Source organism: Leptonychotes weddellii, chromosome 15 (genome assembly GCF_054177405.1).
Source record: "Leptonychotes weddellii isolate Sample4059 chromosome 15, ASM5417740v2, whole genome shotgun sequence".
NCBI lineage: Eukaryota > Metazoa > Chordata > Mammalia > Carnivora > Phocidae > Leptonychotes > Leptonychotes weddellii.
Window position 1 is genome coordinate 348,962 of NC_138383.1, and position 25,114 is coordinate 374,075.

Genomic DNA, 25,114 nt, shown 5'->3' on the forward strand with positions numbered 1-25,114 from the left:
GTATGTCCACATCACCAAGTCCCCCAGAATCAAAACTTGACAGACAGGGCACCAAGAACCCAGACCTCCTCCCCATACCAGGCCTGAAAAACCAGATTAAAGCACACATGCACACACAAAACAAACAAAAAACCAAAGAACTATGATAGCGTCCAAATACAGCAACTTACAGACTCTTGTTAACTATGAATAAAATGTGAAGGAGACACACCTGATCTTATACAGGCAAACTCACATCGCAAACACACCCTCTTACAAATAAATCTTACCATAGGGTAAACAGTCCTCACGTTTTCCATGCTTAAATATTTGTGCCTAAAAAAAAAAACAAAAACTGTTAAATGTTACAAACATGTTTACAAATTTAGAACAGAAATTATCAAAACAGTTCACAGCACCTTCCATAATTTTTATTCTAAATACCACAAAATAACGAATAGTTTCTGTACATGATAAAGTAATTAGAAAAGGAGAGGCCATGTCCCTAAAGGACTTTGTGAACCAGGAATGCAACCATAAGGCCAGTCCACTTAGGGAGGGCAAGACATCACCACTGACATGTACCCAAGCTGCCGTTAAGGGCATTAGCCCTAAGAAGGAGAGTGAAAATCTCACTGCGTTTTCTCTAATGACCTGTGTATAAGAAAAGGTGTGAAAGGGTAGAAGTTACAGGCCCAAGCAGCTCTCACGAAGGGTCAGGAGCCCAAGCATGCGCTCTTGGAGTGTCATTCATGCTCAGTCAACAAGTGAGAAAGGGCTCCCCGTGCTTCTCACACACATTTGTTCATCCTGTGGGGCCCTGGCGAGGTGTCTCCCACCCCTGTCCCATAACCAGGGACTACATCCAAACTCACAGACCTCACAAGCTCCAGAATGCTCAACCTGGAATTTTACCCTCCACTTTTAGGTCTGGAAGAAAAATGGGGTAATTCACACAAGCATCCAAGCCCCTTAAACAAAGAATCCTAGCACTGAGCACTTCTAAAAATTCCTTACAAGAATTTCCTCTCCTTCAGAAACAATATTTAACCAGCAAAGTGAGAACTATTTCTGTTTTAGATATGAAGGTACGTGAGCCCATGTGCGCTAGACTCCCGTCCCCCTGACACAAGGTCCTGACAGTCAAGGAGTTGCTCAGCCCTTCAAGCTGCCCCCATTGTGTGGGCTTCCCAGCCATGGAGCACTCCCCAAACCACCTGGCCTCAAGGGACAGACAAGCTACCCCATGCCCAGACTATCAGAACCGACAGAATCCTCACAATAGCTGCAGTTTTAAGCCACAGGCTTTGGGGTGGGTTGTTCCCAACTTAGGAGAACTCCCGACTTAGGAAATTCACCCTATAGATCTGGATGCTACTGTCTAAGCCTGGACGGCAAACACCACCCTGACAGCAGGATGAGGACATGTGGCAGGGACATAAAGAGAACTCACCAGTACAGAAAGTCTGTGGGGAAGAAGGGAAGGACTGTGAGCTGCCAGAACAGAGCTGACAGCACTTGGCGGTTGGTTCAAGTGTTCTTTGAGGGATGCTTGGGTGGCTCAGTTAGAGGCTCAGTTAGTTAAGCATCTGCTTTCGACTAAGTCATGATCCCAGGGTCCTGGGATCAAGCCTTGAGTTAGGCTCCCTGCTTCTCCCTCTCCCTCTACCTCTTCCCTGCTTGTGCTCTCTCTCTCTCAAATAAATAAAATCTTCAAAAAAAAAAAAGTGTTTTTGGGTTCATTCACCAAGTAAATTAGTAAGAATTTAAAATATTATGACATGCCAGAAGTGATCTCTCATGTGAACATTCTTTATTTGCCAAATTCCTTACAAAGCCTCAGTAAGAGAACGGAACAAAAGTGGTGAACGCTGGCACTAACATGGCCCCACTACTGGGCACGGGCGAACGGTGACGGGCACCTGCCTGCAGATGCCTGGCTCCGCCCCTTATGGCCCCACCCCACACAGAAGGGGGCCAGCACCGAGGCCCAGCCACAGCCACTGCCGCTGCCTGGACTAACGGGAAGCTGTAACAATAACACATCCTTTATGGGCACGAGAGGAGTTCTACCCCTCTGCTCTTCCCAGCCTTGAGCCCCACAGGATAACCCAAGCGCTCTGTACACATGAAGACTAGGATCACAAAGTCCCAATCCCCTGTGAACAGACTCAGGAAGGCAAAGGGATGAAAAGGAAAGAACAGGGCGCCTGGGGGGCTCAGCTGGGTAAGCGACTGCCTTCGGCTCAGGTCATGATCCGGGAGTCCCTGGATCGAGTCCCGCATCGGGCTCCCTGCTCGGCGGGGAGTCTGCTTCTCCCTCTGACCCTCCTCCCGCTCATGCTCTCTGTCTCTCATTCTCTCTCTCAAATAAATAAATAAATAAATCTTCAAAAAAAAAAAAAAAAGGAAAGAACAAAAACAAAATCAATGAAGAAAAGGGCTTTGTTTTTGTTAGTCTTTTTTTTTTTTTAGATTTTATTTATTGATTCGATTTTTTTCCAAAGATTTTATTTATTTGGGAGAGAGTGAGCACGAGAGAGCATGAGTGGGGGGAGGGGCAGAGGGAGGAGAAGCAGACTCCCCGCGGAGCAGGGAACCCAACCTCGATCCCAGGACCCCGGGATCATGACCTGAGCGGAAGGCAGACACTCACAGCCACCGAGGCGCCCTCCCCAGGCTGCTTTACACATTAAAATGGGGCACTTTTACTGCCATTCACTCGTGAGAGCGTGTGGCCACGCAGGCACACACAGGACGGTGGAGCAGGTAAAAATGCTCTCATCTTCTGAAGGTCTTTTTTTTTTTTTTTAAGATTTTATTTATTTATTTGACACAGAGAGAGCGAGCACAAGCAGGCAGAACGGCAGGCAGAGGGAGAGGGAGAAGCAGACTCCCCGCTGAGCAGGGAGCCGGATGCGGGGCTCGATCCCAGGACCCCGGGATCATGACCTGAGCTGAAGGCAGACGTTTAACCGACTGAGCCACCCAGGCGCCCCTCTTCTGAAGGTCTTAAGTATTCATCAGCCAGGCCATGAAATGGGAGGTGCGATCTTTTCACGGAAGCATAAAAAATGAACCAACGGCCCACGCCTGTGAAAGCACCCACTTTCATAAGCAATTACGCCTCTTCGAGATCAGAGAGAACACCACCATGCAGCCCAGGAGAAATGACCGTCAGGTCTGTTTCTGTTGTTCTAGAAACCAGCACAGCGCAAGGTGCAAACAAAAAGAGTTTCTTAGTAATCATTCTAAACTACCACACCTTTCGATTGCTACCCACCCAAGCCTGCTTTTCTGCAATGTGTAAACCAGTTTCCCCTCCCCGGGGCATGTTCTCTGAGCCTGTGAATCACAGGCAGTCAGCTGCTCAGGAGCCAGTCTGCCCTGCTGCCGAGCAGGAGACACTGGTCTAAGGCTCCCTGAAGCACCACCAAGTCAAGGCCAAGAAAAGCAGCTCCACCCAGGACCTGGGAAAAAGGTCCCCCACACCATGCCCGCTCAGGGGTGCCCCCCACCAGCACCTGTGAATTCTCCTATGAGCTGGTGAGCACACTCCTTCAATGTGTGGTCCCGTCCCCAGTGCCCCAGAAAAACATGACATCATAAACACACCAACACGCAGTCAGGATAGAGCTCAAGCAAAGTGGGCCCCCCCTTTCTGCACCCCTGACTCCTGTCGCAATGCTAAGGAGCAGTACCATGCCCCCTCATGACAGCCGTGCCACACACAAATGGGGATAAAAGTAAACACCATCAAGCACTGACACAACCAGTTCCAGGACGGACAGCATTTAGAGGATGGTCCTCATCCATGGTCCTCAGCTGCGCCACAGCAAGCCCACCCAGGGCCACACCTTTCGTGGAAGGCAGCAAAGCCCCAATGGCTCTGCATCTTTATGTAACACCGAAAGACCCCTTACAGAGGAATTCTAACACACACTCCATGGTTTGGAGGAAAATAACCCTCCTACCACCACCGGCTGGAACCCACTGCATCTGCCAGCTTACAAAGATAAAAGAGGGGAATTTGAAGGAAGCCTGCCACCCCCCCCCCAAAAAATAACAGTAAGCTGAAACTGGTCAGAGAAGCACTGAGAAATATAGAAACAGATGTGTCCTGAGAGCAGTGCCCACCCAGGCTGCACTCCAAGACCAGGCCCTGGCCAGGCAGACGTCCACTCTACAAAGGAGACAAGCCAGCCAGACCAGAGGCACCTCCAGCCCTCAGAAGAAGCAAGACATCTCCTCTCTTCTCTCAAGGGTGACCACTCTTGGTGTGGCCCTTGGGCCCCCCCCCCACCGCCCACCTCATGGAAGGCTGTCAGACTCCATAAACTGACCTACCACACAAAGGCCTTCAAGGACCTTTAACAGAAGAATTTCAAACACTGCAAAGCTGAGAGATCTGAAAGCTCTCCATCAAAAGGGTTGGAATCAATCTGTAAGAGCAACAGACATGGTCCTGCTGCAGCCTCCACGAGGTGAGGAGGAAAGACCAGCAGGAGATGTACAAGACAGACCCAGGATTAGCAGGACTTACTCCCTCCCAAAGAGGTCTTTGCTATTGCCACTGGCTTCAACAGCTAATAATTCTAGATAAAAATAATTGTTTCTCAGTTAATTGAAAAGTACCAAAAATACTGATCACACATCTCCCACTTGCCTAACTCAGGAGATAAGGAAGATGCAAAAGACACAATTCCTGCCAGAGAACCTAGTAACCAGCGGGCAGTACATGCACCATTCCCACACCAGAGCAGCGCGGCCACAGGCTCAGAGGAGGGACAACGTCCCAAGCCGCATTGGCACCTGGGCGGGGGGGGCTCTGAGCCCAGCGGGAGGAGAGGGCCCCCCCACCAGGAGGCCCACAAGAGGCCCCCTCCCCTCCGAGTGGAAGTGAGGAGAGGAGACCCAAAGAGGAGCAGGAGGAAAAGAGGGCGGCACACCTCGCCAAGGGACGAAACGGGCACAGAGCTGAGCCCACTGAGGGATGTTGACGGGGCCAGTGACTGAGCAAGAATACCCACGGCAGGAACCACTGGGAAGAGCCTCTGCCGTTTCTGACCCACGCCTCCATGCTCACCCCTCTCCTAACCCAGGGCACACACGAGGGAGCGCCAGCACAGGGCCTAAAACCCTCGGGGAAAGCAACACAACCAGCCTGCTAGGCCTGACTCTGCCTGGTGCCTGGCCCCCTGCTGGAAGGGCCTGGAGGATAGACCTCTGCAGGCTGTCTACTCTCTGGCTCCCCCACCCCATTCCTGGGCCCTTTGCCACTGCTTCTCCAGAGTGGCACCACTGAACGTTGTACAGAAAAAGCACAGCTGCAGCTGAGGAACCGAGAGGCGGTGACACTGCCCACAGAGGGGACTCCACAGACTGAGCCAGCGCCTGTCTGGAGAGAGCACCAGAGCAGAGAGCCTTGTTCTAGGCCGAGGACAGACTCCTGGCCCAGGGTGGAGGACGGGCCATGGAGGGGGTGGCCAGCACACCAGGAAAGGAGGGCCAGGCCAGCAACACATCCCAAAGCCTCATCCACATGGCCAGATGAGACTGGACCCAGTCCCTGCCTGAGCATTCTTGTTTGTTGCTGGGCCCTCCTTCCACGGGCTGGCAGGAGGAGAGAAAAGGGACAGAAGAGCAGGCACAATCTTGGACTCATGGAGTCTGAAGCACAACAGGTGCACAGAACTAGGGCTCTGGGGCTAAGGAGAGGAACCAGGAACTAAAGGTCAAGGGTGAATCAGGAGAGAAGTATCAGCCGCCCTCAAACAGCAAGAACAAAGCCTGAGAAACACCTGCTTAGAGGGAGGGGTAAGGGCAGCCAGGGCCCATCCACGTGAGAACCCAACCACCGAGTGGGTGGGAGCTACAGGGCCCTTGGACAGCCTGCAGTGGAGGCCACAGGCCAGGCTGGACAGAGAGCACCAGCCAGGAGGCCCGCAGCTCTTGGCCAGCTCCACAGCAGCCAGCGGCGCTGCCGCGTGCTCCTTCTCTCATCTAAGAGGCGGGGAGAGCCTGTGACCGACAAGGCCCCCTCCCCTCCGAGCGTGGGCTCGGCTGGGCTGCCTGCGAGCATGCACCTGTCCAGCAGAGCACGTCATCTCCTCACACAGCAGGTGTACAAACCAGGCCCGCCAATGGAATTAAAGGCGTGCCACACACCATGCATGTTTCAACAACACTCATGCCACCATGCTGCCTGCCCCACGTAAAATGCTGAGTTACATAAAATTAAAACAGTATCAGAGTTGGCTGCTCCATGGATTTAAATCCACAAGGAAACAGAAGGTACGCATTTCACCTGAATTCTACAAGAACACATGAACACTACATAAATGCACATGCATACTGAAACACAAACACATTCAAATGGCTCCTACCCTATCTTCCTCCACCCAAAACCCTGCCCCAGCAAGGGCTACGACTAAAAGCTCAGTTTGGACCATTTGTCCTCCGGCCACACTGAACCCTAAATGAAACCAGAGTGCTACCCTCCAAAGAACCCTAAAAGGAAAGAAAGCAAAGCCTACATGACAAGTGTTTTGGATAATCAGGTGGCTTCTTTTCATCTTCAAAGAGCATGACACGCACTAATTAGCCTCCACACCACCCTCTGAGGTAAGAGGTTTGTTATTTCCCTTCTACAGGCGGGGAGCATGGAGCAAGGCCTTCACCTCTGCCTGAGGTCACAGGTGTTGCTACAGGGCGTCCTGAGGCTCAGGACTGGCCCATAGCAAATTGGCCTCCCTCAGGGCAGCAAAGCACCCACCAACACACCCTGGAGCCTGGGACGTGCATTTCTGGTACATCCTGCCCTTGTGGCATCGACAGCCATTCTACCGGCGCTGGAAACTCCTTTTATTTACTTAGACTCTAGGCAAAAGCAGAGAGGCTTCGGTATTTGTCCTCACACATGCATTCAGGCACTGGCGATGGGATTACCTGGTTTTTAACGTTTGCAACAAAACATTCTATCCTTGGGGCGCATGGGTGGCTCAGTCATTAAGCGTCTGCCTTCGGCTCAGGTCATGATTCCAGGGTCCTGGGATCGAGCCCCACATTGGGCTCCCTGCTCAGCGGGAAGCCTGCTTCTCCCTCTCCCACTCCCCCTGCTTGTGTTCCCTCTCTCGCTGTGTCTCTGTCAAATAAATAAATAAAATCTTTTAAAAAAAAAAAAATCTATCCTTTAATGTGAGCAATGCTTTTATCAATGATAAAGTAAATAAAACAAACTTCATTGTGAAGGGGGGATACAATCATAACTGGCAAAGAGGAGAGTGTTTTACTGCCACTCATCACACCAGCAGTATTTTTGTGTAAGAACCCTGCCTTTGGCAATAGAAGTGCCCACCTGCCTCCCAGCCATTACAGGGAACACAGGAAGGGAAGCCCCACGTCACCAGTCAGTCGTTAGGCTCTTCAATCTAAGCAGTGAGAGCCACAATGGTGCAACCATCAATAAGGAAGCAGAGGTCACAGCATATTCAAACGATGACCATTTTCAATTTTTAATATGGGTTTTCCTTCTTTGAATTTCCTCAATCTGCAATAATCCTAATGCTTAAAGCAGGACTAAGCCAGAGGGCCTTCCAGGGATAGGAAGCTACCAGACTCCTGTTTCTCCCACACAAGAGTTAAAATTCATTGCTAGAAGAGGAACATGCTTCCAGGAAAATAAAATCAAACCCTAGTTTCGATGGTGCTTGTTACAAGTTCACCTGTTTTGCCTAACTCACACTAATGAACAGGTGGATAGAAATTAAGCCAAGTGCATCAAAGGAGACAGACGAAATCTGAAAGCACAATACACCTGCAAGTTTCATCATGCAGAGCGGACGCCCAGCCTCTGCTGTTCAGGTCTGACGAGCTCATGGTGAAACCCGCTCCCTGCTTGGGAGAGCCCAACACCCCACACCACTTCCTCCTGACCAGGCAGCATCAGCAGTAATTAGACCAAATCACTGCTTTGAAAAGGAAAAGAGAAAAGGAAACAGGACGTGTGAGTCCAGAAGGACCCTAGGTTTTCCAGAGGAAACACGGGGGCTTCAGAAGGCTCCAGAAGGGGTGTGCTGGGCCCTGCAGAGTGCCACTTCCCAGCAGTTTCATTTACTCACTTCCCTAGGATTTGGGTTGCCCTGTCAGGCAGTTGTCCACCCCACTGAGGGCGCACCTCTCCAGACAGCTCTGAGATATGGCTGCCATGCTGCTCCAGGGCCCGGCTGGGGGAAGGGGCAGAAGCTTTTGGGAAAATCCCTCTATTCCTCAGGAGAAAGAGAAAACGAGAACTTCTCCTAAGGGTGGAGCCTGGAGATGTCCACGTCCACAGCACTACCCCACTCCTGGCTGGCTCTCTGCACTGAGAGGGATGCTGACCTGCTCCTGTAGCTGGCAGGACAACACTCGGCAGCCTTTCCCACCCAGCACTGGGTTTTGCCATTAAAGGCGTGTGTCTCCCACTTAGGAAGAAGAAGCAGAAAACCTGGGAACAATGTAGAGACAGGCAACAAGATGATCAAAAATGTTTTAAAAAATAAATAAAAGGACCTAGGACAAAGCAACTGCAGAAGTGGACAAAAAAGGGTCCCTACGCCCTTCTCAAGCCTTCAGGAAGAGCCCCGAGGACCTGAGCCCAGGGACAAGGGAGCCATCAGGAACTCTCACAGGTGGCTTGAGTACACAGGCCCACCGCTGCCTCCTTGCCACCAGCCCAGGCAGGGGCCACACAGGCCTCACCTGCCCGCAGGTCCCTAGGGCGGTCACAGCAGGCTCCAGCCCTACAGCCTAGGCACCCTGCTGGCCCAGCTGCCCCTATGTGTATGAACACAGCTGCGGCTCTTGGAGGAGTGGCTTCTGGGCAAAGCCTACAGGAGACCCCGAGAGCCCGTGCCTGATACAAATTCCTGACTGGGCAAAGAAGGTCTAAAATAGGACCATAACCACAAAAGCAAGTTAGGTCGAATGTGCCTCATCATTCCTCGCCCACATTCAGATAGGTCTGGCATTTTGCCCTGCAGGTCGCAGTAGACTGACAGACTCCAGTTATATTTTGTCAGACCTTCCAATTGTTTCTCTATGACCTAAGACTTCTCAATGCAACTCATGCCAAAAAATTAAGAATCCCCTTACACCCAAACCTTCAAATAAAGCATCTCTGCCCCGGGACGCCTGGGTGGCTCAGTCGGTTAAGTGGCTGCCTTCAGCCCAGGTCATGATCCCAGGGTCCTGGGATCGAGTCCCACATTGGGCTCCTTGCTCAGCAGGGAACTTGCTTCTCCCTCTCTCTCCCTCTGCTTGTGCTCTGTCAAATAAATAAAATCTTTAAAAAAAAAAAAAAAAAGCATCTCTGCCTCATTCACCCATCCTTTACCAGAACTACCTAAAACATAAATGCACTTCTCCAGAATTCAGGCAATGACAGACAGCCTGGTGGGCACACGTCTGTATCCCGCACCTCCCCCTCCCATCCACATCCACACTAGGTGCCCTTCCAGGCCAGCCTCACGCTGCACTGACTCCCATCATAGCAATTACACTGAAAATCCCAATACAACCCTCTTTAAGCACCATCTCCACACACAGCTGGAGTGAGAGCCGCCTGAAGGCACAGGCTGTGCATCTGCACAAGCTGATACCCACGTTTCATCACGTGACAGATGTGCGGCCATGAGGAAAACTAAGACTTCAAAAACATAGAAAATATTTAAATTGTTAAATTAAAAAAAAAAAAAACTACTGGGGCGCCTGGGTGGCTCAGTCGTTAAGTGTCTGCCTTCGGCTCAGGTCATGATCCCAGGGTCCTGGGATCGAGCCCCCATCGGGCTCCCTGCTTGGTGGGAAGCCTGCTTCTCCCTCTCCCACTCCCCCTGCTTGTGTTCCCTCTCTCACTGTCTCTCTCTCTGTCAAATAAATAAATAAAATCTTTAAAAAATAAAAAATAAATTGAAAAAAAAAAACTATTGTTACGTACCCAAGGGAACTAAAATATATGCTCAAATAAAAACTTACACACAGAAGTTCAGGTTAACACTATTCATAGTAGCTAAGAATACCCATACAGTGGAATATTATTTGGCCATAAAAAGGAATGAATTACTGACCTACACTACAACATGGATGAACCTTGAAAACATGATGCTAAATGAAAGAAGCCACTGACAAAGGTCACATGTTGTACAATTCCATTTATATAAAATGTTCAGAATGAGCAAATCCACAGAGACAGAAACTAAATTAATGGTTGCAGAGGGGAGTGACTGCTAACAGGTGTGGGGTTTCCTTTATCAGTGATGAGAATATTCTGAAATTAGACAGTGGTGTTGAGTATGTGACCTTGTGCATATACAAAATAATCACTGAATTAGACACTTTAAAAAAGCAGACGCCTCAGTGGCTCGGTTGTTAAGTGTCTGCCTTCGCTCAGGTTATGATCCCAGAGTCCTGGGATCGAGCCCCGCATCAGGCTCCCTGCTCCGCGGGAAGCCTGCTTCTCCCTCTCCCACTCCCCCTGCTTGTGTCCCCTCTCTCACTGTCTCTCTCTGTCAAATAAATAAATAAAATCTTAAAAAAAAAAAGCAGATTACTTACGGTATGTGAATTATCTCAATTTTTTTTAAGATTTATTTATTTGAGGGGCGCCTGGGTGGCTCAGTCGGTTAGGCGACTGCCTTCGGCTTAGGTCATGATCCGGGAGTCCCTGGATCGAGTCCCGCATCGGGCTCCCTGCTCGGCGGGGAGTCTGCTTCTCCCTCTGACCCTCCTCCCTCTCGTGCTCTCTGTCTCTCATTCTCTCTCACAAATAAATTAAAAAAAAATTAAAAATCTTAAAAAAAAAAATTTATTTATTTGAGAGCGTGCGTGCGCGCGCCTGGGCGCACACGCACACACACACGCACACGCACACGCATGCCTGAGCAGGGAGAGGGACAAAGAGAGAGGGAGAAGGAGAGAAGCAGACTCCCTGCTGAGCGCAGGCCCCAAAACGGGTTTGATCCCACAACCCAGGAGATCATGACCTAAGCCAAAATCGAGCTGGACACTCGACTAAGGCACCCTGGCGCCCCTCTCTCAATATTTTTTAAGAACTAGTACACAACATATCACGTTCATTTACAGAATGGAAGAAAGGAAAAAAAACAGCACCTCAACAGACCACAGGAATTCAGAAAATGTTCTATTTTTCCAGGTTTCTTTATAAAATGTCTTGAAATATTCTCATCATTTGAAAGGCTGTCCTTCCTAAAGACAACAGCAACACAAATGGAAAGAAACAGATGCCGAGAACATTCCTGAGAGGGGCCAGGCGGTCTGTACCTTAAGTGCCCAGGACAGGGTGTACAGTGAGAAAGGGCTTTCCCCAGGGCCCTGAGGCAGCCCTGGCTGTCATCTCCTCTCCTCCCACATCCTGTGCCCACTGCCCTGGGTGATAACACCATCAGCCCCACTTTTCACTGACCCTCATGACTTCTTACACCTCATCCCACCTGTCAACAGCCAGCACATGGGATAACACCCGAGAAAATGATGTCACACTGAGTCATGGGTCCAAATGTCTCCATTTAAACGCAGTCTGAAATGCCCTGCTCTCCAGAAAGTGGGCCATGGGCCTCTACAGCTTCAGAAACAAGGCCAAGAACCAAGTCTCACCCGCTGCAATTAAAGAGCAGAGAGGAGGTACCGTGCCCACAACACCCAAGGACCATGAGGGCCTCAGCAGCCTCCCCTCTTCTGGGAACTGTCCTCCTCATTAGGACTAGAAAAGGCAACACAGGGGCACCTGGGTGGCTCGGTCTGTTAAGCATCTGCCTTCGGCTCAGGTCATGATCTCAAGGTCCTGGGATCGAGCCCCGCGTTGGGCTCCCTGCTCTGCGGGGAGCCTGCCTCTCCCTCTCCCTCTGCCTGCTGCTCCCCCTGCTCGTGCTCTCTCACTCTCGCTCTCTCTCTCAAATAAATAAAATCTTAAAGACAAAAAAAGGCAACACAACAGACAGACGAAGCAGAGAGTGGAAAGGGCTGGAGGTAGGGCACCAACCGGTGCACTCTGTGGGCAGGCGCCTTTTTGTGTTTAACACACTTGTTACTAACACCCTAACCCAAGTAGCTGAACAAAATCAAATGTCAAATCACCTGCTTTATTTCATCAGAGTCTGTTCCGATAATTATACTCTGTAACACAACTACGCAGCAGGAAACCCAAAGAGGACATGCCCTGCCCGCCTGCCCGCCTGCCCGCCGGCACGCCTGCCCGCCCCAGCTCTGTGGACACCACTGCCCCCTGGTGGCGACACACCAGGCTGGCTCAGGCCATCTCCTTCACTGGAGCAGAAAGCCCAGTGCTGACAATCCAAGGACAACCCTGGGTTTTAAGGTGCAGTACTGTGCTCCTAGGGTTAATGGTCTCTTACTATGTTCCAGCTACTTCAGAATGGACTCAAAGGTGAAGAGAACTTATCCCCTCCCCCGGAGCAGTGTTTACCAGGGACTGTAGCATGCCATCCATGGCAATGACCCCCTCGATGGTCTGGAAGGAGGAGCGGGCCAAGGTGTGCAGGCTCCAGTCCAGGAAACCTGCCATCTTCTTCTGCTTGACATCAGGCCGTGTGACAAACCTGCCAGAAGGAAACAAACAGGCAGGTTGATAGCTCAACCAAGGCTCCAACTGAAGAGAGCTCACCCCTTTCTGGCCCACCACATCCTCCCATCAAGAGAAGTCTCCATGCCAGGACATCTGTCCTCAGATTGTGAATGTCCTGCATTGTGAATTATGTCCTTCTTTCAAGATGGACTCTCCAATCTGAAACACCAAGACACTACCCAGACCATCAGGTGGCCATTCCCCAGCATGACCTCTTTGAGGTCATACACAGGCCCCACCACCCTCATCTCCTCCCTCCTGGGCTCCCACTCATCCTGAGGCCCCCTACACTGCAGGACCACCTTTACCCGTCCCCACCACTGCCCAGGAAACCCACCAACACCTACTACTCAGCCCGTCCCTTTCCTTGGCCCAAATTCATCTCTGCCATGGGTCTTCCTTTCCCCCACCCCCTCGACCCAGTGCTGCACAGCCCCATGGAGAGCCCACATATGCTCAGCTCTGCACTCTCTGGAAGCTGGGATGGCACATACTGGATCCTGCCCACTCTTTTACATGCTGGTCTAAGCTGGCAGCCACCCCCGAGCCCCCACACCAAAGCTGGGGCCCCCTTTATTCCTCTCTAGCCAGTCTACATGCTATCTGACTTGGGGGCTCAGGTTGGGCCCATCCTCTCCTAGGAAAGCTTCAACTCTGGGGGCAGAAACACAGGAAACAAGCAAAGAACATGAAGAGACAGAGGGTGGGAAATGTGCAGCCTCCAAGAGAGGCCCAGGGACACCCTCCCAAGGAGACATGGGACCAGAGAGTGTCAGGAAACAGGACCTCACACTCCCTTCAGCTGCCCCCCAGGGAACACACGTGGTGGCACTCTTCACTTAATGCTGCAGAAACCCGTCTTACGACGTGCTGGCCCACTTCTTTGTGTTTGCATCACGTACGAAGCAGCACTCAGTTGGTTCCGGCACCTGCCTCGGCAACCCTGCGGGAAGCTCTCATCCCAGCCACAAGCCCTCCCACCCAGAGCCCTCTCCTCCCTCAGAACAGCCACTGCCCAGTGTATCAGAAGATGCTCGGCCAGTGCAGTTAAAGTTATGCCCATTCTGGAACATTCTGAGAACCTGGCTACACAGCATCAGGATGCATCTACAGCCTGGCAAATTGGCTAGGGCATTTTTAATGCGCTGAAAACCAGCCTCAACCACGCGAAATGCTTACTCGTCCTGACCACTAGATGGTGCAGGAGAGTCCCGCCAAGTGGTTGGATCTGTTCCCAGGTCCCCTTTCCTGGAGGACATCAGGGAGGGAACAAAGGTTTAGGGCTTCACCTCCCCAGCCCCCAAAGGGTGGTGCTCCACAAAGTCAAACTCAGCATAACTCTACCAAACCCTCAGTATTGCTGGTAATAAAAAATAATAAAAACAATTTTTCACCTAACAAATTTGGCAAACGCGTTAAGATCTCACATAGTACTGGTAAATATAGGGGAAAGGCAACCTTTCCAGTAATTGCATTTAAAACCCCTAAAATGTCCATTCCACTTCCAGGAATTCATCTCTAAGAGTCAATCCGAACGGCACAAAGTTTTATGTAAGACATTCATGATGGCACTGATTTTACTAACAAGTAGCAGGCAGCAGTCTACACGTCCAACAGGGGACTGGAGAAACAGTAGTATATTCACACCGTAACAGTGTTCTAGAAAAAGACTGATTAAAGCTCCAGGCCCATCTGCTGGTAGCCGGTACAACCAGCGTGTGCACCAACATGCCCACAGACAGAGCTGTGGCACCAACGGACAGCATCGGGATGAAAAGCAGGAGCAGGTACATCTCTGGGGGATGAAGGTACACGTGGATTTTGTACTTTATACGTTTCTTTATTTTCCAAAACACAAGATTACTCTTAGAATTAAAAAGAAACTCATTTTTTTATTTTTCTTTTATTTTTTAAAGATTTTATTTATTAGAGAGAGAGCTTGCACAGAAGCAGGGGGAGGGGCAGGCAGAGGGAGAAGCAGACTCCCTGCTGAGCAGGGAGCCCAATGCAGGGCTCGATCCCAAGACCCCAGGATCATGACCTGAGCTGAAGGCAGACGCTCAACCAACCAAGCCATCCAGGCATCCCAGAAACTCATTTTTTTAATCACAAGAAACCTCTGTCCAGTGAGTATCTCTGTCCCCCAGGTGAAGCAATGCAGGTGGGCTCACATGTTCCCCTCACACCTGAAATCAGCTCTTCTATCCAAGCTCTGCCCTATGGTGCAGCAAGTGCCCCCACTGCCCTACAAATTAAGGGTTTCTCTTACCACTTTGTGGAAGGTCATGGCTATACACCTAAGTATAAGGGGACCCTGAATGAAGTGTTGCCCATTTTCCCAATCAAAATATCCAAAAGTTTTTACGGCCCATTTTCAACTTTCACAAATGTAGAGTGGGGAAAAGCCAAATATTCCCATTTATCTACTCAATACACTTATTTTAAGTCACATTCCTACAAAAGATTAATGTAGAAAAACTGTTTCCTTCCATTTTCGCATTTCATGAAACAAGCTTACATAGCTCTCACACACGTCTTTTGCATTTTTTCAGAGACACCAGGGCCACTGTTTGGGTCAGCTCACCGAGCTCATCAGACTAAGAAAGCCATGTTCACGTGTTTGAGGCACAGCCTGTTTTTCAGTCAACAGAGAATGTTTGGGGATTTTTATCCCAAGCCACAATGACCCAATCAAGCTCATGATCTCCATAAACCACAGCATTAACTGCTTTCGAAGCGACCTTTAAAGACTCACCTAACTGCCACCACCCCAAAGGTAAGCTTCTGCCCCAGGTATAACTATTACACCTGTTCTAAATCTGCACTCTGTTGACAGGCCCATCAGGTGACCTCCATGAGCCCCTAGCCCAGCACTCTCAGGTTCAAAGGTCTGCAGCCAAACAGAGCCGATGCTCCCTCAAAGAAAGAGACACATACTGGGCAGTAGGAAAGACTTTCCCAGGCCCATCCGCCCGGTGTGGAGGAGGCTCCAAGGTAACACAGAAACACAGGGAATGCAGAAGAGTATGTAAGACAAACACTCTCGGAACCCACCAGTCACATATCAACCAACACAGCTGTGAGGGGTCCAACACAAGGTACTTACTTGGACACAAGGACAGCAGCGGCATCTCGGGCCTTGTCACTGACAACCAAGTAGGCCTAGAAGAAAGGATCAAGGACAGGCACCGTTACACACACCATGTAAATCTCTGGGACCCACTCACCAGCCAGTCGCACATGCAGCAGCTCCCAGAGAAGCCAGGTCATGAAGCTTCTAGGCAGAGGCCCAATTCCAAAGCTGCACAAACCACCCCTAGACTCCTTGCCAGCAAGAGCCAAATGCTGTGCTCACCACCCGGCAGATGCCTAGTTGCACATGGCATGTGGCCAGACCCCTTGAAATACACGTGTAAAAACAGAAAAATGAAACGCATATGTGTCACCCAGCTGTAACAAAGAATCACAGGGGTACATGGCTGGTTCAGTCCCTTGAGTGTCTGACTCAGCAGGGAGTCTGCTTGACATTCTCCCTCTCCCTCTGCCCCTACTCCTGCTCATCCCCTCTCTCTTTCTCTCACTCTCTCTCTAAAATAAATAAATAAATCTTTAAAAAAAAAAAATCATAGTGTCCACAAAGCACACTTGGGACCTGTCAACATGTTAGTATAGAGAACAGTTAGGAGGCCCCACTCAAACAGAAGAGGACCCAGGGTTAAAACAAATGACTAGCTTCTCTTTGGAGGCTTGCCTTAAGAAGTTCCCAATTCTCATCTCAACTAAGGTTTTTCCAAATGATACATACACAAAAGATCTTTTCTCTGGGGGACAATCAGTGCCAAACCTTTAGAAATGTACAGCCACTCACCTGACAGTCCCATTTACAAGACAAATACACAAAGGGTACGTAAAGGTGGTTCATCACCGTACTACTTCTCACAGAACACAATCAGAGACAAACTAAACATCCATCTATAAGAGAATTTTTTTAAGATTATTTATTTGAGAGAGAGAGAGTGTGTGCATACCCGTGCGTGGGGAGGGCGGGGGCAGAAGGAGAGAGAGAATCTCAAGCGGACTCCACACTGAGCAGAGTCTGACATAGGGCTTGATCCCACAACCCTGAGATCATGACCTGAGCTGAAAGACCAAGAGTCAGACACTCACCGACTGCGCCACCCAGACGCCCCAAGAGAATATTTTAAAATTAGGGTTCAGTGGAGCACCTTTCCCTTTCAAGATTATGAGAGGACATGTACTCAGACATAAGACGTTCAACGTACACTGCCAGGGAAAAAGCAGCTCGCGGGACAGCAGGGCACCAAAGGCGCTTGCACCAAGTGGGCCGCACGGAGTGTGGTGACAAGCCACAAGCCAAACTGCCTGGCTTCAAATCTGGATCTACCCTTTATGATAAAGTGAACCAGCTATGTTACTTTTTCTTTTTGACTATCGCCCCCTCAGTAAAATGAGGATAAAAAGAGTTAACTGGGGGCGCCTGGGTGGCTCAGATGGTTAAGCGTCTGCCTTCGGCTCAGCGGGGAGCCTGCTGCTGGGATCGAGTCCCGCATCGGGCTCCCGGCTCAGCGGGGAGCCTGCTTCTCTCTCTGACCCTCACCCCTCTCATGCTGTTTCTCTCTCGCTCGCTCTCTAAAAAATAAATAAAATCTTAAAAAAAAAAAAAAAAGAGTTAACTGTCAGGGCACCTAGCTGGCTCAGCTGGTGGAACGTGGTGGGGTTGTGGGTTCGAGCCCCACATTGGCTATTGAGATTATTTAAAAAAAAAAAAAAATTAAATTATTATTTTTAAAAAAATCTTTAAGGGCCGCCTAGGTTGCTCCATCAGTTGAGCATCCAACTCTTGATTTCGGCTCAGGTCATGATCTCAGGGTTGTGGCACTGGGCCTGGAGCCTGCTTGAGATTCTCTCTCTCCTTTGCCACCCACTGCCACGCACATGCGCACTCTAATAAATAAATCTTAAAAACAAATTTTTTTTTAACTGGGCGCCTGCGTGGCTAGTTGGTTAAGCATCACAGGACCCTGGGCTGCCCGCATCGGGTTCCCTGCTCAGTGGAGAGTCTGCCTCTCCCTCTGCCCGCCCCCCCAGTTCATGTATGCTCTCTCTCAGTCTCTCTGTCTGAAATAAATAAAATCTTTAAAAATAATATTTAAAAAAAAAAGTAAACTGCCTTATTAAGACATAAACCTCAGTAGGCTTATGTGAGTCACCATACAAAAGATGATCAGAATGGTGTCTGGCACATGGCAGGTACTCAGTGGACCGCTGGTGTTACATCCTGTGTAACCCTCCTGTCTGGGCTGGACACAGTGACAGGCTTCTAACCAAGAGAATCTGGCAAGGGGTGGGAGGCCACTTCTGTGATTTGGTGACACATTATCGCGTCTTCTGTCTCGCTAGCAGACCCTGCCCCTTGCCGGCTTCGAGAGAATATGCTGCCAGGTAGAGGGGGCCACACGGCAAGGAACATCCAGCAAAGAACTAAAGCCCTCGGTCCAACACCCTCAAGAGTCTGGCTTCTGCCAACTGCCATGACAACACGGAGGCAGACCCTGCTCAAGGCGAGCCTTGACTACAGCCGGGGAGACTGTGATGCAGATTACCCTGCAGAGTCACACCCAGATTCCTGACCCACAGAAACTGTGGGATGATAAATGTGTGTTGTGCTAAACCACTCAAGTTTGGGGTAATACAAATATTATGCATATAGACAAATTATTGCATCACAAAAAGTTTGAAAAAATATACAAGCGTTATTACTTCTTGGCACTAGAATTTGAGGGACTTCGATTTAATATCTTTCTTGCTTTGCTTCACGTTCTAATTTTTCTACACTGATCATGTATTATTTATATAACATTAAAAATCAAATTTAAAATGGACCTTTATTTTCTCTTACAACTGCCCCCTGAAATCTCTTATATGTCATTATTATGCTTAACAGAGTATTTGCACTATCTACAAAGAAAGGAAATTTGCTAAGTAATTCATCCTTTCCCCTACATGAATTATCACACTTTCAAAATAGGTCATGAAATGGAATTTTACCTCACTGAAAAACAGTAACAGCAGTTGAAGAAACATAAATGTCAAAAGCGTACCTAATTAAACTCCAATATAAGACAGCATGAGAATGAAAAAGAACACTACTTAGCAGCTAATGATTTGGATGATCACATTTACCTCTGCTATTTGGAGAATACGGTCCATTACAGACATTCGCATTTGCCCAGGTTGAGTGAGGAGGTTCCCGTCAAGGCGTGAAAAATCAAAAGGGATCAGGCAGGTCACAGAGAGCCACAGTAAAAGCATGTAGCGGGTCTCCCAAGTCTAAGAAGTTAAATCAAAGTAAAATGACTCCAGTATAAAGGACAGAGGTAACCCGCATGCCCCACTCACAGTCCTCCCTGCCCTCCCTGCCCACTCAATGCCCACCACAGGCCATTCAGATGCTATCCACCTCAGAGCCTGGAGTGCAGACCATCGAGAGTCCCTCCCGTATCTCTACTGTACCCCACCACACACACCCTCTGTCATACAGACAGCTGGGAACCTGGTCAGATGAAAGAAACAGCAGAACGAACAGAGAAAAGTCACAGTAGATCAGTATAATGGTTTCTGTTCGCTGGCACCCTTCAGCACACAATCAGCATTTCGAGAAAGTGAAAAACAGATAAAAAGATGGAAAACAGGGGCGGCTGGGTGGCTCAGTCATTAAGCATCTGCCTTCGGCTCAGGTCATGATCCCAGGGTCCCGGGATTGAGCCCCACATCAGGCTCCCTGCTCAGCGGGAAGCCTGCTTCTCCCTCTCCCACTCCCCCTGCTTGTGTTCCCTCTCTCGCTGTGTCCCTCTCTGTCAAATAAATAAAATCTTTAAAAAAAAAAAATGGAAAACAGAAGACTTAAGAACAAAGAAAAATACTCTCAATGTCCAGTCAAAGAGGAGGGCCCTTATTTTAGGTAGTCAACAAAACAAGACTCCACTTTGGCCCTGGAATCACCCATCGGGGGCACGAGAAGCAGAGGAGAGCTAGGGAAATGATAACCCACATCTTCAACTGAAATTGGGCACATTCACAGAGACAACTCACTGGTGGAGCAGTTATGAACGGTGTGCTCCTCACACTGTGCAAAAGAGTGCTCCTGAAGCAGCCTGACTCCTGGGAAAGGCCTGCTAACAAGGCTAGTCACCAGGGGGCATCCGGGAACTTGGATTTCAGAAGGCTTCCCACCATGCCCTGAGAAGGGGGACCCTCTGTGCCTGGACTATTTGTACAAACCACATCACTTATGTCAAAACCTGCTTTCCTTCTGGGAGTCTGGAATTTCAGTCCATATTTGGCAGAGTACCCACATGACCAGCCCCCAAGAAAAATCCTGCACACCGGTCTCTATGACCTTCCTGGTGGACAACACTTCATATGTGTTATCACAACTCAGTGCTAGGGAGACTTACAAGTGCCCTGCGTGACCTAACTGGGAGAAGACTCTAAAAGCTTGCTTCTGGTTTCCTCCAAACTGCACCTCATATGCCTTTTCCCTTTGCTGATTTTGCTACTAATGAGTCACAACCATAAGAACAACTACATGCAGTCCTACAGTGATCCTAGAGAATCATCAAACCTGGGGGTGGTCCTGGAGAGCCCCAAAATAGTTATATTTCAATTTTTAAAAATCTGGAAGGTTGACATAGTTATCACCACACCATATGTAGGCATATTTTTTTCTTTATAAAGAGCATATTTTAAAAGGAAATAATTTAAGGTAACATAATAACAGAAAAAGCCAAAAGAATAAAAAAAAAGAGGGACGCCTAGGTGGCTCAGTCATTAAGCATCTGCCTTCGGCTCAGGTCATGATCCCAGGGTCCTGGAATCGAGCCCCACATGGGGCTCCCTGCTCAGCGGGAAGCCTGCTTCTCCCTCTCCTACTCCCCTTGCTTGTGTTCCTGCTCTCGCTATCTCTCTCTCTGTCAAATAAATAAAAGCTTTAAAAAAAAGATTTGTTTAAAAAAAAAGAATTAAAGAAAAGAGAGAGAGGGACACAAAACAGCATAAGATAAAACTGAAGGAAACAGGAAGATGAAGCCACCAGTCAGGAGTAGAGCAAACAAGGGAAGAAAGAAGGAGGGACGAGGTTGGGAATGAAAAGGAGGAGAAAAAAGACACTCACTTCATGGTCTCTGGGATTCTGATTTGTAAACATATCTAAAACAGGCTGGACGTCGGATACTTCATGAGGAAATAAACGAAGAAATGTTTTATATCCTCGAACCTACCAGATTAAAAAGACACTGAATTATTATATAATTAGAAAACACAGAAAGTAGCAAAATATCTTTTTCCTCTATCATCAAAGATCGCCACCTATCCCACCCAACGATCAGAAGAGAATTATGCCATATTAGAGTGATACAACTTGTTAAGAATAAACAGGAAAGCTATCTTTGCTTCTTACATCATTTCATATGTTCTGTCCCAACTTAACACATATAATATGTGCTTCATCACAAATACAGATATGTTACAAACAAATTAGTTTTCCTTCTACCTTGTTTATACAATTGCCCTCTGACACTCAGGAGGGAGTAAGTCCTCAAAAACCTCAAAGGTCCCCAAATTCATTACGGCTTCCATAAACACAATGGTACTGCACCTTCAGGAGAGATCTTGCACTCGACCAACTGAGCCACAGAGAAGTATGCACATGGGCAGCCCACCCAGGGGCCCTCTCACTGGCCAAGGACCTCTCTTCACCACACAGCAGGCACTACTGGACTGCGCAGCCCCACAAAACCCACCCGGAGATGGCTCTGAGTCACTCCCGTGGTCAAAACTGCAATTGGTTAAATTTGTAGGCCAGCAAAGGGATATCCCCTGGGAGTCTCTAAGAATGCAGAAGATCAGGCCCCACCCCAGACTTGCTTACTCAGAATATGCCTTGTTAACAAGATCCCCAGGAAATTCATCTGCACATTTTCACCAAGCTTGTCCACTTTTTCCTTGCAAGAAACTCTTCTGAATTACTCAACTCTCTCTCCCTCTCCCTCCTTCCTTCCCCTCCCTCACTTTCTTCCTAGCAAGGCGCTACTTGATCTGGTCAAAGGCAAGATGCTAAATATCTCAGACACGGTTTCAGCCAAAGGACCCACAGATCACTATCACTAACATCTGATCCCCAACGTATGGTAAAAAGAGAAAGAATGAGACCCACAAATTATTTGTGAAAACCATCTTTCCTGAAAAATAGCATTTGGAAAGTAATTTCTGGACTGAGTATATAAGAAAGGATTCTGTCAACTATAAAGTGCTATGTAAATGTTACCTTGGTGATGATGTAAAGAAATTTAAAAGCCAGATGTATGAGGTCAGTTGGAGATGTCTTATCTTGCACTATATCCAACAATAAGTTCATCATCCATTCTAGGGAAAAACATATGCAAAACATTTACTACAAAATTAAACATTAATATGATATCAAAATAAAATGCCAAAAAAAAACTTTATTTATAAATGTAAGAGTGATTCAGGGGCGCCTGGGTGGCTCAGTCATTAAGTATCTGCCTTCAACTCAGGTCACGATCCCAGGGTCCTGGGATCGAGCCCTGCATCGGGCTCCCTGCTCAGCGGGAAGCCTGCTTCTCCCTCTCCCACTCCCCCCTGCTTGTGTTCCCTCTCTAGCTGTCTTGCTATCAAATAAATAAATAAAATCTTTAAAAAAAAAAAAAAAGAGTAATTCAATATTAGTAAACCTATATGGTCCAAGTATCAATAGAGCAAAAGAAGAAAAACATTTTCATCGTAACAGTTTCTAGAAGAAAAAAATTAATACAACATTCATCCTCTCTTTTAAAATGCAGCCACCCACCTGGGTGGCTCAGTCAGTTAAGTGTCCAACTCTTGATTTCAGCTCAAGTCATGGTTTTGAGATCCAGCCCCACGTTGGGCTCCGAACTGGGCAAGGAGTCTGCTTAAGATTCTCTCTCTCCCTCTCCCACTACCCCTCCCCTCCCACTACTCACGCACATGTGTTCTCTCTCTAAAATAAAGTAAAATAAAATAAAATGTAGGAGGGGCGCCTGGGTGGCTCAGTTGGTTAAGCGACTGCCTTCAGCTCAGGTCATGATCCCAGGGTCCTGGGATCGAGTCCCACATCAGGCTCCCTGCTCTGTGGGGAGCCTGCTTCTCCCTCTCCCACTCCCCCTGCTTGTGTTCCCTCTCTCGCTGTGTCTCTCTCTGTCAAATAAATAAATAAAAATCTTTAAAAAAAATAAAATAAAATGTAGGAGAAATATTCTTATTTTAAAAAATTATTCTCTCTCAAACTAATATCTAATACCATGCTTTACAGAAGATACCTCCTACAACTACTATGATTTAGTGATGAGCACATTCTAACCAATGTAATAAGGCAGAAAAAAAGGATTTCCACTTCCAGTTATAAAGGAATAACTTATATGGAATTGCTCTAGCACCAAAAATTAGAACACGAGACAAATATGTGACAAATATATTTTCAGACACTGGAACAACAGGCAGTGCAAGGGAACAGACCAATTGGGATCTACAGCTGCCCCAGGCTGTCTGCTGGAAGGTAATTTTTAGAACTCAGTACAGGCAGGGGAGGACTCAAAGAGAGCAGAGACCAAGGTTCAAGGAGGCTAAGTCAGCTGAAATCTGCAGGGGAGAGTAATGAAGAGGAAGGTATGCAGAGAATGAGCTCCAGAAGTCTAAAGAGGCCCCCTCGAGTCTTTGGCTGAATGTTCACAAGCATGGGAGGAGTCCACAAGGCCAGGTTAAGAACAACTACCAAAAAGCACTGAGACAAAGAGTTTCCAGCTGACATGGGGCCAACATTCAAATTCCTTCAAGCCAGAGTACAGTCCATGCTGAGCACCCAGAGCAACCAGCAGACACCCCAGACAAGTCTTTCCTTAAGTAGTAAGGCTAAATTAGAGAAAAACTAGAGAAAAAGCGAGACCTGCCCTAACAAGGCTTTAATAGGATCGAAAGGATACAATGATTTACAATTAACTTAACTGCCTAGCAAATTTGAGCACTCTTTAAAGACAAAAAATTTAAAACCACCAGCATCATAATAATCACAATGCCCGTCATCCACTCAAAAATTACGAGGCACGTGGCTGTCTAAAGTTACGGTGACTCCTTTTTTTTTTTTTTTTAAGATTTTATTTATTTATTTGAGAGAGAGAGAATGAGAGACAGAGAGCATGAGAGGGAGGAGGGTCAGAGGGAGAAGCAGACTCCCTGCCGAGCAGGGAGCCCGATGCGGGACTCGATCCCAGGACTCCAGGATCATGACCTGAGCTGAAGGCAGTCGCTTAACTGACTGAGCCACCCAGGCACCCAGTTACGGTGACTCCTAACGGGGAAAATCAGTCAACAGAAATTCCCCAGACAAAGAAGATATCAACTTTAGAGCAAGTATCATAAATACTAAAACATGCTCAAGGATGTACAAGAAAACGTGAACAATACGAAGCAAGAAATGAAGATACAAACCCAAACAACTTCAAGAGCTGGAAAAAATAAAATCTGAAATGAAAAAGTAACTAATCAAATATTTGATACTGCAGAAGAAAAGATCAGAGAACTCAAAGATACAGTAACTAAACTTCTACACTACAGGGGGAGGGGGGGCTAAAACAACAAGCAGCCTCAGAACCATGTGCAGCAATGTCAAGTGATCAACATTCAGGTAACCTGAGTCCCAGGGGGAGAGAAGAGAGGAAAAGGCAGAGAAATATGTATAGAAATAATAACCAAAATTATTCCAAATTTGATGAAAACTGTAAACCTATTAAGCCAAAAGGTTCAACAAACTCCAAGCAGGATAAATGGAAAGAAAATTACACCATGACATGTCATAATGAAATTGTTGAAAACCAGCAATAAAAAAAAAAAAATTCTACCAACTACCAGAGAAACAGCCCACTTTACATGGAGAAACAAAGACAAGAGTAAAGACAGACCTCTTGTCAAAACCAATACAAGCCAAAGGCAGTAGGACCATATCTTTTAAAATGCTGAAAGAAAAAACTGTCACCCTAGAATTCTATAATCAGCAAAATCTCTCAAAAGTGAAAGTGAAACAAAATATCAAAAGCTGAAAGAATTCATCACCAGTAAATCTGCACCAGAAAAAAATGATGTTTTGAAGTCAAGCAAAAAATAAACGAGAACAGATAGAAACTACAATCTATATAAATCAAAGAATAAAGGTGGAAATCGTAAATACATGAATATTAGACTTGGAGTGCCTGGGTGGCTCAGTCGGTTAAGCATCAGACTCTTGATTTCCACTCAGGTCATGATCTCTGAGTTGTGAGATGGAGCCCCACTCCAAGCTCAGCATGAAGTCTGCTTGAGATTTTTCTCTCCCTCTGTCCCTCCCCCTATTTTTTATTTATTTATTTTTTTAAAGATTTTATTTATTTGAGAGAGAACACATGAGAG

General features: G+C 47.8%; 1 protein-coding gene across 3 annotated transcripts in view; it reads right to left on the minus strand.

The window, feature by feature from the left end:
* TBCD (tubulin folding cofactor D) overlaps positions 1 to 25,114 on the minus strand; it is a 164,939-nt gene that overhangs the window by 134,124 nt on the left and 5,701 nt on the right. For 2 of the 3 annotated variants that reach the window (XM_081804167.1, XM_081804166.1), the window contains exons 3-8: positions 21,963 to 22,060; positions 20,811 to 20,912; positions 18,821 to 18,967; positions 15,723 to 15,778; positions 12,458 to 12,590; positions 270 to 315 (exon numbers count right to left, since the gene is read on the minus strand). In XM_081804167.1, the coding sequence (XP_081660293.1) occupies positions 270 to 315; positions 12,458 to 12,590; positions 15,723 to 15,778; positions 18,821 to 18,967; positions 20,811 to 20,912; positions 21,963 to 22,060 (582 nt within the window). The remainder of the gene's footprint in view (positions 1 to 269; positions 316 to 12,457; positions 12,591 to 15,722; positions 15,779 to 18,820; positions 18,968 to 20,810; positions 20,913 to 21,962; positions 22,061 to 25,114) is intronic. The other variant, XM_081804168.1, reaches the window with a different exon arrangement.